At 49.2% G+C, this 15,221-nt stretch overlaps 2 protein-coding genes across 2 annotated transcripts in view; one reads left to right on the forward strand and one right to left on the reverse strand.

Annotated features, from left to right (window-relative positions):
* Nucleotides 1-418: 418 nt before the first annotated feature.
* LOC310898742 (unconventional myosin-VIIa-like) lies at nt 419-12,421 on the forward strand. Its single transcript, XM_083834149.1, has 12 exons — nt 419-1,498; nt 2,608-2,761; nt 2,933-3,088; nt 3,295-3,400; nt 4,687-4,800; nt 5,598-5,685; nt 5,872-5,978; nt 6,900-7,085; nt 8,036-8,152; nt 8,862-8,945; nt 9,218-9,337; nt 10,338-12,421. Exons 1-12 carry the CDS (start codon nt 1,372-1,374, stop codon nt 10,425-10,427), a joined length of 1,449 nt encoding a protein of 482 aa, XP_083690275.1. The 5' UTR covers nt 419-1,371; the 3' UTR covers nt 10,428-12,421.
* A 495-nt stretch (nt 12,422-12,916) lies between these two features.
* Nucleotides 12,917-15,221, reverse strand: part of LOC310898736 (glycerophosphodiester phosphodiesterase domain-containing protein 5-like) — a 32,039-nt gene continuing 29,734 nt past the window's right edge. Inside the window, 2 exon segments of the mRNA XM_083834140.1 lie at nt 12,917-13,973; nt 14,428-14,510. Coding sequence (XP_083690266.1) covers nt 13,942-13,973; nt 14,428-14,510 — 115 coding nt within the window. The 3' untranslated portion in view covers nt 12,917-13,941.

The raw sequence follows: 15,221 nt of genomic DNA on the forward strand, positions 1-15,221 counted from the left end.
CTGGGGCGCAACAACCCCAAGCAGCGCTACAGGCTGGGAGATGAGTGGCTGGAAAGCTGCCTGGCCGAGAAGGACCTGGGAGTATTGGTGGATAGTCGGCTGAATATGAGCCAGCAGTGTGCTCAGGTGGCCAAGAAGGCCAACAGCATCCTGGCTTGTATAAGAAGCAGTGTGGCCAGCAGGTCTAGGGAAGTGATTGTCCCCCTGTACTCGGCTCTGGTGAGGCCGCACCTCGAGTACTGTGTTCAGTTTTGGGCCCCTCGCTACAGGAAGGACATGGACGTGCTCGAGCGAGTCCAGAGAAGGGCGACCAAGCTTGTGAGGGGTCTGGAGAACAAGTCTTACGAGGAGCGGCTGAGGGAGCTGGGCTTGTTCAGCCTGGAGAAGAGGAGGCTCAGGGGCGACCTCATCGCTCTCTACAGTTACCTGAAAGGAGGCTGTAGAGAGGTGGGGGTTGGTCTATTCTCCCACGTGCCTAGTGACAGGACGAGGGGGAATGGGCTAAAGTTGCGACAGGGGAGTTTTAGGTTGGATGTTAGGAAGTACTTCTTTACCGAAAGGGTTATTAAGCATTGGAACGGGCTGCCCAGGGAGGTGGTGGAGTCACCATCCCTGGAGGTCTTTAAAAGACGTTTAGATGTAGAACTTAGGGATATGGTTTAGTGGAGTACTTAGTGTTAGGTCGGAGGTTGGACTCGATGATCTTGAGGTCTCTTCCAACCTAGAGAAATCTGTGAATCTGTGAATCTGTGGGAGGCTGTGCTTAGTGGTCTAGTATTCCTTCCCAGTGATCCCTTACACAGCCTGAGACCACGTAGGCAGCAGGTGAATTACGTGGGGACATTTTCATCTCAGCTCCAAAGCATGCACCACTGCTGAATGTAGCTTACCAGACTGATCAAAAAACTCCCGCTCCTGTTTAGAGGGGTTGGCAGCCCATGGAGACAGACCAAGTCCTGTGAGATGTCTTCACCCTGGTGGGTTTGTTCTACTGGGCAATATTCTTTCATTGTTGCTGCCCATCTCCCTCACCACCCATTGCCATCACCCCTTCTCTTGTGGTTAGAAGCTTTTTTTTTTTTTTTTTTTTTTTTATTTCAGTAGAAAAGGTGCTTGGGTAGGGTCCAAAAGGGACTTTTCTGAGCCCTAGGAAAGGAAAAATGACTACCTTTGGACACAGCGGGAGACAGATACTCTGTAAAACTGTGAATAGCCACTTGGTGTAAGAGTTCTTTATTCTGGTGTTGTGAACAGCCTTCCAGGTGAAGCACTGGTTACACACAGTCCATTTTATCCCTGTAACCTCTCCACCTTTCCTTTTGCTTTTCCTTTGCCACCAGGCCACCACCCAAGCACACCCTGAGCAGGGTCATGATCACCAAGAGCCGTGGGAAGGACAAGTTGTGGTGTTACACCCGTGAGCCCATCAAACAGCCGTTGCTGAAGAAGATCCTGGGGAGCGAGGAGCTGTCCCAAGAAGCCTGCATGGCCTTCATTGATATCCTTCCACTTCCTGGGGCACCCCTTGGGCAACAGGGCTGACAGGCAAAGGGCTGAGCAGCTTCTTCAGAGACCCAACTAAAGCCCATAGAAAGGTTTCTGGTCCCTCTTAAGGGCTTTGGGACCATGTCATGGACTTGGAGATGGATCTGATCCCGAAATCTGTATTTGAGCATCCTTGAGAGCTGATGGGTGTCTTCTCCATAAGCAAGGTCCAGGGAGTAAGTTACTGAGTCTTGCAGGTACACATCGCTTAGCGGTTAACTCAACAGTTCTGTTTTGGCTTGCTTCAACTCTCCAGGATGCATCTGCTGTAGAAGGGAGTAGACCTAATCATTATGGATACAAACTAGTCCTCATGGCCTCAGGGACAGGGCTTGATGCCTGAGTATCACTTTCCTGGCAGAATAAAGACAGCATGGGAGAAAGAAGCTGAGTACAAATATAAATCTAACCTGTGGAAGTCGCCTTTGTGTTTTGGTAGGGTTTTGCTCTAGGATACAGACTTTAGTTCGAACAGTTCTGTTGGTATAAACCCGGTACTGATGCTACAGCACAGTTACTGCTGCTACAGTTTTCCTCCTAGCAGCAAATAACAGCAGTAGTAGGAACTAAAAGGACTGGTAAAAATTGAGAACATCTGCAATTTTATCATTCTCCTTTCCATGTTAAACACATTTATTCAGAATACTGTGACCTGTTGTCATGCAGAATAGGTACAATATGGTGAAGTGGTGAAGGTCATCATTTGGTTTATGTTACCACAGCTCCAGTGCTGTCTGCAGAGCTCTGCCTCATGACACCAGCTGAAAATCTGGTCTTTTATAGTGGTATCACTATGTGTGATCAGGTAACACAGTAGTCACAGAACTTCCCTAGGCCTACATCCCAACCACAAAGTGGTTCTTTCTGACCTGAGATGATGCATGAAAAAGAGAGAGAGCTCGCTGGACATCTCCTAAAGAAATTTAAAGCCTTACCACTGTGCCCCCTCCACCAAATTGCAGCCACTTCTGTAGTCAAATGTGGGATGTCTTTTATCACATCATCAACAGAAGGGCTTCTCCAGACCTCCCGCTTAGCTGATCCTTGACTCCTGCCTCCCACCAGTGCTGAAGTACATGGGTGACTACCCATCCAAAAGGACCCGCTCAGTCAATGAGCTGACAGACCAAATATTTGAAGGTGCCTTGAAAGCTGAGCCTCTGAAGGATGAAATCTACTGCCAGACCCTGAAGCAGCTTACGGACAACCACATCAAGTAAGAGTCGTTGGTTTTGCTTGGCCCAAAGACACTAGCCTCTGTTGGGCAAAGGAGATCTGGAGCCTAAGCATGTCTCCTCCCCTCTAGCTGAGAACCACCCACCCATGCCAAAGCACAGAGCAGTGTCCATGCCATAACTTTTTTCCTCCTGGATCTCTCCTCGTTTAGGTACAGTGAAGAGAAAGGCTGGGAGCTGCTGTGGTTGTGTACAGGCCTTTTCCCTCCAAGTAACATCCTCCTGCCCCATGTCCAGAGGTTTCTGCAGTCCCGAAAACATCACCCGTTGGCAGCAGACTGCATCCAAAGACTCCAGAAAGCCCTAAGGTACAGCACCAAAAGACCTCCTAGTCCTGACCATGCCACAGCATCCAAATATGCATTAGAAATTACAAGTAGGAGATGTTTTGGTAGTAGTTGGAGGGACACTGGAAGCTCACAGCCTTTCTCTGCATTCAGCCAAACTGAACTAAAAGGACTTTGGGTGGAGGATGTTGCTGATGCTATGGCACTTGCCTCTCCCTGTTTTGCAGGAATGGATCCAGAAAGTACCCTCCCCATCTCGTAGAAGTGGAAGCCATTCAACACAAAACCACCCAGATTTTCCACAAGGTTTACTTTCCTGATGACACCGATGAGGTAAATGGGATAGAAGGAAACTTCATTTTTGTCAGGATGGATGTCAATTTTCTTATTAAAATCCCAGAAAAGGCTACTGTTGTTTCTGATTCAGAAAAAATTCAGCCTTCCCAGAAGAGTCTGAAACAGCAGCATCAGAAAGATCCATCCTTATCTACCTTGGTGAGGCAGGATAGAAGACTGGAGCTCAGGGGTCTGATTTCCTGCAATTCACCTTCTCCAGACATGGGTGCTGAGTCAGTCTTCACTGCAAATTTTGACTCCAGGAAGAGAGAAACAGGATGTGTTCATCTCCATCCACGCCCTCAGTGGTTCACAGGCCTTGGCCATCAGTTATTTGCAGCCTCAACTGACAGATTCAGTCCACCAAACCATACCCAGCTGGGTACCAGTCCCAGGGACTGGGCTGGGAGCTGGCAAGAAGGAAACTAAAATTATTCCCCATTCTGACCTGAGATGATGCAGAAATCATAACATCTGCACTCAGGAACCTTTCATTAATCACCTTAGACATTAATAAGGCATGTAGATAAATTGAGGCTGGAGCAGATAGGCATGTCCTTGCAGGTACTGCTCTCTCATGCTACTGATTAGTCTCCCAGTGAGGTTTGCCTGCTCCTCTCTTTCATCATGCCCTTGGGCACAACTAAATTCTTGTATTTCCAAGGGAGTTTATGTGAAAAGCAGTGCACACCCATGAAGGGAAAAGGGTATTCTTCTCCAGTAGCTGTGTGTGTGCCCATGTTTTTCTGTAACGGGGTTTTACAGATCTCCTGGGACTTCTTATCACTCTGAGTATTTTTTCTATGTGACTAGTAATAAGCTGCTTTATACACACGCATCTGTGTGAGAGCCAGTAGAAGGAGGCAGAGGGGACTTCGGCACGTGTCTGTGGTCCCTTTGACCATGGCAGTCACCCAGGTGGGCTGGCCAAGTAGTGTCCCTGTGGTACAACACGCATTTGCACTGAGGGGCAGTGGCACTGAGCTCCAGGCCATTCTCTCATGGTAGGTGGAACATGGGTTCTGGTGGTTCAGGCAAACGTGGCCATGCATGGGACTGGCAGAAGTTTAAGTTCCCAATAAGTTCCCAATAAGAAGTTCATGGCTGAACTTCTGCAAATTTCCTTTTCACATGTCCAGAGCCACAATCCATAAAATCACTTCTTTCGTTGGTGGTGGGCACTTACATCTTTTCACATATCTGAGCCTAGAGCTCCTCGAAGAGAGCATGAAGCAGAAATTAATCTTGAGGTAGCAGTGGTGATGATCTTCCTTTCTTTGTAGGCATTTGAGGTGGAGTCCAGCACAAAAGCCAAGGATTTCTGCCAGAACATCTCCAACAGGCTGCTCCTAAAATCTTCTGAAGGCTTCAGCCTCTTCGTCAAAATCTCTGACAAGGTGAGTGACCCACACAGAGGCTGGGGTAATGCCAAAACACTCGGTGCTTCACAGCAATCATCCCAAAGGGCTTAAAACACAAACAGGCAAAGGTCTCCTGTGTTGAGAGCAGGTGGCTTTAACGCCCGATGATAGCACTGTGGCAGCCTGCTGTGTCCTGCTGACTGAGTGATGCAGCCAGTGCCACCCTATGTGCAGGATCTCACACTAATTGTGGCCCACCGAATCCCTGTGTGATCCAGAGTGAGGCAAGAGTCACTCTTTTTTTGCCTTTGTTGTCATTTTTGTCATTTTTTGCCCAAAAAGGTCACTGCATTGCGAATTAATTGAATGTTAAAGAGCACATGGGGACTGCCAGATGGAGCCAGCCTGGTCCCCTCTGGGTAGCTGTTCCTGTGATGCTGCATTGATCTGGGGCAAAGGAGATAGGGTCCATCAGGAGAAAGAGGTAGAAGACCCATGTTGCTGAGACGGTGTCCTGGTTTTGGCTGGTTTATAAGGATTAAGAAAAATGTGCAAGCTTAGAGCTGCCTTGGGCAACTGGAAGAAATCTACAGAGATAGTCATCAGGAAGGGAAATTAATTGCTCCAGGGAAACAGGAAGGTGCAATAAGAATTAATGGGTGGAATTAGAGCGAGTTGTTGGCAATGGCTTTCTGGCATCAGCAGTTTGTAGCAGAGAAGTCTAATTGAGACAAAGCAGTGAGCAAAAACTGCAGGAGATGGGGCAACAGCCAGCCCTGCCTGTGGCCTCTCGCTGCTTCCTCAGCCTTTGTAACCATGTGCTGTGCCCCCAGGTCATCAGTGTGCCCGAGGGCGATTTCTTCTTTGACTTTGTGAGACACCTGACGGACTGGATAAAGAAAGCAAGACCAGCGAAAGATGGTAACAGTGACTTTTCTCCCTTTGGGGTCACGCACAGCCCTCCTTGAGCCCTCCAGCCCTTTTAAAGATGGGCCACGCTGCTGTGGTTGTGCTGCCCGTGCCAGCCCTGGGGGCAAAACCTGACAGATGACCTGGCTGGTGCTCTCAGCATTGCTCTCAGATCTGCTCCCTGCTTCCTTCGCACAGGTATAGTGCCTTCCCTCACCTACCAAGTGTTCTTCATGAAAAAGCTCTGGACCAACACAACGCCTGGAAAGGATTCGATGGCAGATTCGATCTTCCACTATTACCAGGTGCTCTGGGAACCTGAGATAGCAGCAGAGACTTTGGGAGGAATTAGGGTGGAAAGACTGTGTATGTGCAGATGCATGAAGTTTTACTTTTAACAGAACAAAGTCCTGCCTTCAACAGAGAGCTATGAAGAACAGTTGGGTTGTATGGCAAGGACCAGGCTTCATGCACTGTAAGGCAACCAACTCAGCTGAGATTTGGGCCAGATGTTCTTGGGAAAGTAGCAAGAAGTGGGACACAGTAGCACTCAGCCTTAGCAGGGAGTACAAATTCACAAGCATTCTGAAGGTTTTCAGCTCCTTCATTCTTGGGCGTGAGCTGTGATGGTCCCAGCAGCCAGTCAAGAAGCTGCAGCTCTTCTGCACTTGTTTCATCTGGGAAGAAAGAGACATGTGCATGTCCCAAAGCTTTTTCATACAAGTATGCAAATACACAGATGTTCCCTGTGTTCTTGCCTGGATAAAGCAATTATCCTAATATTATCATAGCCTCTGATGCTTTGATAGTTACCTGACACATTTTCAAGCATCTTTTCGTAATGGGGGAATAGATTGAAAAAAAAATGAAAAGGAAAAATAAAGGGAGGAAAAAAAACCCATTCAATTCCAATTGTCCATTACAAGGGTTGGATTTTCAGCAATGAGGGAGGGAGAACAAGACTGTAGGTTCACACATCTGATACCTACCACAGGGACCACCCTGTAACACGAGAACGTTTCAGGCCAGAGAGGATCTTTAGACATCAAGTGTGGTCTCAGCTGAGCAGCTGCCTGTCCACCACACTTGGTACAACAACTATGAGTGTTCCTAAGGCAGAGCCTCATATCCAGGAGCTGGAGACCTCCAAAAATGTGATTTAGCACCAGAGGGTGAAGGTCTGAGGTCACCCCCTCTATTTCTGAATGGCTTTCTTCCACATACAGGAGTTACCAAAGTACCTGCGCGGCTACCACAAGTGTACACGGGAAGAGGTCCTGCAGTTGGCAGCTCTCATCTACCGGGTGAAGTTTGAGGATGACAAATCCTATTTCCCCAGCATCCCCAAGCTTCTGAAGGAGCTGGTGCCTCAGGACCTCGTCCGGCAGCTCTCTCCAGATGACTGGAAGCGGGTAAAACAGCAGCTTTAGTCATAGGTCAGGCTTGGTGGGGGGAAACCCAGCATCTCGTGTGACTTGTCTGATGTTCAACACTGAAGTCAGGTTGCCAGAAGGAGTGACCCATGGTCCCTCTTGAGCCTTAAAAGGGCCACAATCTCTCCAACAGCACCAAGAGAAGGAATTGTACATGTGTTCAGACACACACACACGTTGTGGGCTTTGTGCTGCACGTTGCTGTGACTGTAGTGGTGGATGCAGTGCTGTATGGACACATCTAGGGGATGGTCTCATGTAAAGCTTTGTTGTTGAAGGCAGACTGCTGAGCAGAAAGGCAATTCTCCCCGCTTTACACAAGGAGAGCTGTGGCACAGGTACGGACAAGTCTAGGCCATAAAGTAATGTAGATGTCTCACTGCCAAGAAACAATCTTGTAAGTCCTTTCTGTTTGCTGGGACTTGAACTTGGCCATGTGTCTAACAAGCAAATTATTGGCTTCTCTGTGTCGAAGTCCCCTCAGTCCCTTCTGCTCCCAAAATTGAAAGATCAAAATTTATAATCCCTATAATGGAGTCATCAGTACAGCTTCTAAGAAAGGACCTACTTTAGTTCCAGGCTCTGCTCCAGTGACCCACCAACACTTCTGTGAAGTGTTCATCGGAGCAGAGACTAGAATAGATGTCTCCACCTGGAAAACTTCTCCAGCTACTTTCTTGGCCCAATTAATATTTACTCATCCCAAGAAACTTGCCATCTGAGAACAGCTAATAGGCAGGAAGAACTGATCACAGGTTCACCATATGCTGTGGTTTGTTAATGAATCTCAGCGAAAGCCCAGTTACCGTGAAGCAATTATGGTTTCTGGTAGGATAGTCCGTCTTTGTAGCATGATGCTTCTTTACCTGCAAAAATCTTTGGTCCAAGGTAATGCAAACCCTCCAGCTCTGCTGTCCTCTCTGTTGCAGTCCATCGTGGCATACTACAATAAGCACGCAGGCAAAACGAGAGAAGAAGCCAAGCTTGCCTTCCTAAAGATTATCTTCAAGTGGCCTACATTTGGATCAGCATTCTTTGAAGTGAAGGTACCTGCTCTGCCTGGGGGTTCCCTGGCAGCTTTGAGACAGTATCAGAAGTCCCGTATCATGGAGGGGTTCCAGGTATGCAGGGTTGTCCCAGTGCCTGGAGTGGAACAACCCTGATAAGACAGGGAAAGGATGTAAGTCTCTCCATCAGTAAAGGGCTGAGATACTCATTTATGGCTGCCCTGTCTCTTTACAATACTGGGGCATTGTAGAGCATCAACGTATCTCAGTCCTCTTCAGGTCTATCCTCGCAGCTGTACTGCTGAGGAGGCAAGAGCCATTCTCTGTTTTGTGAAGGGAAAGGGGAACGTGTAATTTTCACACACCTGCACACACTGTGAACCCAATCCAGATCACCCATCATGGCACCAGGTTCCCATCACAGGCAGGGGAGGCCAGTAGTGATGAAGTCCAAGAACTCTGGGCACCTTATTGCAACCCCCCATACTCAGGGACCATACATTAAGCATGGTGTGGAAACATGACGCTGAAACCGTTCATGATATCTTTGAACTTAGGCACCTTAATTTCTGTCATGTTCATTAGATGGCATAGTGGATCTGAATAATATCCTGTGATTTTTCCACCCAGAGTGATTTAGCTGCCAAATGTAAATGCAAATGCTGGCAGAAGATACTGGGTGAGGAAATAGGAAAGCACCTGATTTAGCACGACGCTTCCCCTAACCAGTTCATCTCATTTCCAACAGCAAACTACAGAGCCAAATTATCCAGAAATCCTTCTAATTGCCATCAATAAGCATGGAGTGAGCCTCATTGATCCCAAAACCAAGGTAAGCAAGACTGAGGTCTTCACCAGGTGCTCCTGAGCCAACTCCCCAACCCCTTACAGGGTTAATCCCAAAGGCTGTGCTATTCCACCAGCCACATGGACCTTCCAGTAGAGCAGTCCTCCACGAGAATGGAGGATCCGCAGTCTTGCACTTCACTGCTGTTCCTGTGAGGCCATGGTATATTCTCATTTCAGCAGACATCCTTGGTCTGCTTGAAGGAAAGTTAAAGGTTGAGGCTCTCGTGTTGAGTGTGAGTCTTGTGTTCCCACCAGGATATTCTCATCACTCACCCCTTCACCAAGATCTCCAACTGGAGCAGTGGCAACACCTACTTCCATATAACTATCGGCAACCTGGTGAGGGGAAGCAAGCTGCTCTGCGAGACATCCCTGGTAAGGAGTGTTAAAGATTGATGGGCACAGTTAGAAAAAATCCTGACTTTGGCAGGCTAAAATAAACTGCTTCCCATAAGCCATGTCTCAGGGATTCTCTGGACTGAAAGTGGTCTCATAGAAGACCCATCAATGTGTGTTTTTCTTTTTTTATTTTTATATTTTTTCCCCTTGATTTCAGCACTGTCTGGTTGCTATCTCCAGAACAGCTTTTCCTAGGGATGATTTAGATATTAAGTATGGGGATATGTTAAGTGTGTAAGGCCTCACCTCCTATGCATCCATGGAGAGCTTTATGGCAGCACAGAGTTCATCCAAGACTTCCCTGCCACTGCCCCCAGGGCAGTAGCACTGGACAAGCCTGTAGTAAGCAAACAAGCAGCACTCACACCATGGCTCTGCCCAAGCAACTGGGGCTCTCATTAGGTCCATCTTCCAAGTTACAGGCAAGCCTGAGGTTCTTGGGGCATTGCCGACCCAGGAACATGGGACACTGCTCCATGTCACTGGAGTGAAAAACGTATCAAAGCAGATGTGGGCTCAGGGGGTGTCCTTTTACCAAGATCCTTTGCCCAGCTTGTACCTACTAACAGCCACAAGGAAAAAAAAAAAGAAAACAAAACACTTCTGCTTAGTCTATCTTAAACTCAAAGCATGTAGGATAAAAAGTCCTGTCCTGTTATTAATTTGGGGCGTTCACATTATTTTTGGCCATTTGAAAAATCCACTCCCCTTCCAAAGCTCCACACATCCTTAGCCTCAGCAGCCTCCTGGGAGAGACTTGCACTGTAAATTGTGTTTGATCCTTGTGTCAGGGCCATATCACTCAAGGAGAACTGTGGAAAAAGGAAGAAGGAAAAAGAAAAAAAAAAAAGAAGGGAAAAATATACCTGGAAACATATATATAAGTTAACGACTTGTAGCAAGTGTGTTCAAGAGGCATGAGCCAGAGACCAAGCTGTGCTATAAAGGCAGGTAACATCTTCTCTCTCCTCACCAGGGCTACAAGATGGATGATCTTTTGACCTCGTACATCAGCCAGATGCTAACAGCCATGAGCAAACAGAGGAGTGCAAAGGGTAGCAAGTGAACTGCAAGAAGCCACTGGCAGGTGGCCATGGGGCTAATTCGCCAGCTGAGGGCTGTGGGGTACCCATGCAGCTGGGGGAGAACCTTTGCCTCCCAGATGTGGAAGATGAGCCGAACGCCGTCAGGGAGTTCGCTGGACTCTGACCTCGAAGGCTCCAATCCCACCTCCCCTTCGAGCGAGGATGACTATCTCTGACCCCCCGTCCTCCTTCCCCACCCTGCACCCCGACTCCACCTTAAACCTCAAAGATTTCCAGGGGACACCACCGCTCTCAGGCAGTGACTGAGCAAAGAAACTCCGGCAGGACGTTTGCCTGAACCCAACAGCTGCCATCAAAAAGGCTCTGGGAAGAGGATTTGTGTGTGTGTGCGTGTGCGTGTGGCTTGGTTTGGTTTGTGTTTTTATTTTAAGTAAAGAGAGAGCTATCGAGATGCTAACGGCTTTTGGTGAGCTTATGGGCATTTCAGGTTTGAAGAGGAGTAGCAGAGCCCCAGTCCATGCTGGAAAGGTGTCTGATGAACACTGCGGGGCTTGTTTTTTGACATCACAGAAGAATACACCGTGTTCTTAAGGACAGGAAGAAAAAGCAGGCTGGGAGGAGCACATTTTAACCAGGAATCAGAACAAACAAACCACTGATCGAACAGGCTAGAGTACTGAAGTGCTGTCTGTGCAATGCTGGAAATATTTAAAGAACAAATTTTAAAGTTCTGTTTCTTCTTCTATTTATTTTTTAAAATATTAAAAAGAAAAAAAAATATCCCGCAATTTGCGCTGGTATCTGGACGATGACTCAGGGCTGAGGGCGACCTGCAGGACAATTCCTCGCCCTAGGATCCCCCTGGCACCGTGACAGCCAGTGACTGGGGCACATCTTCCCCAACCTAAGGGCTCAGCTGGAAGTGAAGCTCAGAAGATGTCATCTCCTTTTGCCCCCCTTGTGTCCAGACAAATTAACCCTGGGAGGATCTTTACTGCAAGCTTCAACGTGGACGTAGGGATTTCGAAGTTCCTGCTCTTGGAAGATTGTGGCCAAGCCCATGTGCAGAAAGGGCTCTGATCTAAACACGGACTTGGCCATCACAGCTGGAAAAAACTTAATGATTTTGTTGTGCTTTTGTGTGTGTTGCTGTATAAAAGGGCTCTCTGCCAGTCCCGGTTGGAGCCTGAAGCACTCTCAGAGAGCACAGGCCCATGATTTCAGTGGGTTTTTCTCCATCTTTGGTTGGCCCTGCCGATCTGCTGGCTGGTTGTCCCATTGTCCACCCAGCACCACGCAGTGTGGAGCAGCTCCTTTGGACCAGAGCTGGGACCTGCCGGCAGAGAGGAGGCTAAAGGCATGTCGCGTCTGGGGGGAGGTAGGGGAAGGAGCATGGGGTGCCTTTCCAAAATCCAGGCTTCAGAGGAGCACGTTCCTGGGCAGGTGGCATCAGGAGGGGTGAGAAGTGTCTGCTGAGAGCTGATGTTGGTGTCACTAACCAGTTAAGCTCAAGTAACCCTTGCTGGGCTTACTGGGCTCAGTCTCCCAGCGCTGTGGCACCAGGAGCACTACCTGCCAGGCCACCAGGAGCACGGCATCTGACGGGGATACAGCAGTGGCTTTGGACCTCGGTCTCTCCACCAAAGCAAACAAAATGCTGCTTGGAGACGTCCACCAGCCAGCCAGGGCTGCTAGGAGATCCCCCTTACCACCACGACGAGCCTCCAGCCACCCCTGCCGCCCACAACACGCTCAGTAGACGATGCAGCCTAGCAATGTTCTCCAGTGCTGGTCTGGGCCAGCTTTCCCCCACCGCCACCCTCGTCCCTTCGTTCACAGCTCTGTTGGCCTCCCGTGCACCCCACCATTTAGGGGGTGCTGGGACTCTTGTGTGCGTGTGCCTGTGTGTCATATGTATTAGCATCTGCTGGCCTCTTTGTATTCACACCGAGCAATGTAACACGAAAAAAAACGTATGTCCAAGTGAAATATTCTCATTAAAAGGCATAAAGTGGCTTGCGGGAGGCTGTCCTGCACTGTGCGGTCGTGGTGGTGGCTCCACGGGTGGGATCAGGGCCCCCAGGTCCTCAGCAGGGAGAGGACTTCTGGTGGAACGGGGCTCCTGGTGAGAATATCCGGCAAGGGGGAGCGAACCGTCAGTGGACACAAAAATTAAGAAAATTAAGAAGGGGGGTAGGGAGCTAACACCATCATTAGGATCCTTTCTGCACGCTTCATAGATCTGGAGCTGCTCTACACCAATCCTTTTGCCCTTTTCCAAGGGAAGCTACTGCTTTTTCGCACATCTAGCCTCCAAAATACCTCAAAATTGCAAGCTTAGAAAATTTGAGTGCTTTTCAGCACAGTTAACTTTGAAACCCTGTACTTCCCTTTCACCTTTTATTTGTGATGATATGTTTAATCAGCAAAAACACACCTCTGAATGATGATGATCTGAATGCCACGTTCTTCCCCTTTCCCAATCCCCTAGAATAAGAACAAAACAGGATTGGAGAGCCAAACTGTATTTAAAACATCACCTAAAATTTACAAAAGAAAAAAAAAAAAAGTTTTTATTATCTGTTCAAGTAGAAATGTATGGCTTAAACCTGGAGATGTTCACATCTCCCTTGCAGAACAAGGCATGGAATTCCTTCCCTGTATGTGCCAGCAGCCACCGGGAGAAATGAAAATCGGAATAAATCCCAGGATGCAGAGCAGGTAACAAAGACCTTCCCAAGGGAAAAGCAAACAGGACACCTCGTGGAACCAGTTCACACCCAGCTCGATGAAGAAGTGTTGTGCTCCTGGTTACTGTCCCGGTAGTCACATGGCCAAGGCACCAAGAAATCCTTTAGCATCTGTGGAAAATACTCCCTCACCCACAGCCAGGGTGAAGTCTGTCCCATTGGGGTTTACGGCAGGACTAGAGGAGGGGAAAGGAAAACCTAAGCTGTCCCTGCCTGTGTTATGGAGAGGCACAGACCCTGGTGAACCATCCAGCAGCACTTGACCGTCGTGGTGGGGCTGGGGAGCTCCTGGGGCTGGAGCAGACCTGAGAGGAGGAAGGGAGTGTGTGGACAGGAGACTGGAGAGATGTGGACAACCAAGGGCAAGGAGGACCAGAGGGTGCTCGGGTGTTTGCAGCGAAGATAAAAACAAAGCTGCACAAACAGAGGGCTTACACACTGCAGGAGGGCTTACAGGATGAGGTACAGTGGTCTCAGAGGGAAATGGTGGTTCCTACACGAATCCTGCCAGGGAGGTTTAATCCTTTCACCGTGGTGCACAGCTTCGTCATGGACGCAGCCCCATCTGTGCTCCTTTACACCCCAGGGATCCCTGCCAGGCATGGGACTGAGAGGAAAGCAACAGGAGAACAAGGTCAGTGCTCATCTCCATCGGGGTCGTGGTGGCAAATGGCTGCCCCTCGCCAGGCAGGCTGCTGTTTGCACCTCAGCAAGGGGCAGCAGGGCAGGCTTTGCTCTCCGATCCTCCGCGAGATGGCAGGTCTGCACCTCCTCCTTGCCCGCGTCAGGCCACGACAGCAGGCATGTTGCTGAGCTCTGCAACAGAAGACAAGCAGTGAGCTATTGACACACCTCCAGCTATTTTGCCAGCAGTCACAAGCAAACAGCTTGGCCAAAAAAAATCCTGCAGCCCAGGTTGGGTCATTTTGTCTGCTCCTTTAGTCCAGAAATCTGGCGCATGGGGGTATCCCCAACAGACCCCACCTTGCCGTGGAGATCTGAGAGTGCTCAGTGCCCTTCTGTTCTTTTTTCACAGCATCCCAGAGTAAAGCAGGTCAGAGGGGACCTCTGGAGCTCTCTGGTCCAACCTCTGCTTGAAGCAGAGCTCAAGGTTGCTCATGGCTTTGATGAAAAGTGATGTTCATCACTGGGGAGGAACCACAGCACTGCACCCATGCTGAGATAACCCATCCATCCTTCACCACGACATGGGCGTGACAGAGGTGACCCCGAGCAGGATCCATCTCCTGCCCCCCCTCACCCCGCTCACCTGTCCTGAACTTGTTGTAGGTGCCGCTCTCCAGCATCGAGCCACCATCGTGGGCACAGCAGGAGAAACTCCGCTCTCGCCACCTGCCAGGGGCAAAGTGCTTGGATCAGGCCACTGCTTGCTGTGGTTCCCCCCGCAGCTCCCTGGAGCCCCGATCACCCTTTTTCTACTTTGTCAGGGCAGGACCTGGCCTGGTACCTGAGGGTTTGCTCAAGTTTTTAGTGAGAAGGGATCCTGATGCACAGCTGTGATGTCTAAGTGTCCACGTTTCACGTGTAAAACAGCATTTTGAAGGCGCCTTTTTGACTAATCCCTCTCCAGCCTTCCAAAGCAAAAGTATAGCTGTCTCTCCTTTTCCACACCAAAGCACTCCACATAACCACGCCATGCTTATAAGCAAGCCAGGCTGCTCACCCAGGATCTTCCTGATCTTTCCCCCTGCTGTGACCCGCAGCAGAGCTGTGCTCCCAGCACCCCTGCAGAAAACAGCCCCGAGCTGGCTGGTCTGGTCCCTCCACCCACCCACAGGCAGGTGAAGAGCTGAGCCCAGCACCTCCTGCTGTAGGAGCACAGCCTGGCTTCTGATCCAACCACGGCAGAGCTGAGCATCCAGCAGCCTGACCCCAGTTTCTCCGTTATTAAACATAGATAATGTCTTGGACAGCACAGAAAGAAAGAAAATAGTGTCTGTGACACTCAGGTATTTCTGGGTATATTTCATATTTCAGATAGTTCGTCTGGGAGGATGGATTCCTCAGTGACTCTGATATATGCAGACAGAGACATGAGGTGCA

The sequence above is a fragment of the Anser anser genome, assembly GCF_964211835.1.
Source record: "Anser anser genome assembly, chromosome: 1".
NCBI classification, from domain to species: domain Eukaryota; kingdom Metazoa; phylum Chordata; class Aves; order Anseriformes; family Anatidae; genus Anser; species Anser anser.

Excerpts from the sequence above, each read along its gene's own strand:
- LOC310898742 (XM_083834149.1), top strand. The coding sequence starts at position 1,372 with ATGATCACCAAGAGCCGTGGGAAGGACAAGTTGTGGTGTTACACCCGT. Across the intron at positions 1,499-2,607 it reads AGCCTGCATGGCCTTCATTG|CAGTGCTGAAGTACATGGGT; the intron begins ATATCCTTCCAC and ends CCTGCCTCCCAC. Across the intron at positions 4,801-5,597 it reads TCGTCAAAATCTCTGACAAG|GTCATCAGTGTGCCCGAGGG; the intron begins GTGAGTGACCCA and ends CTGTGCCCCCAG.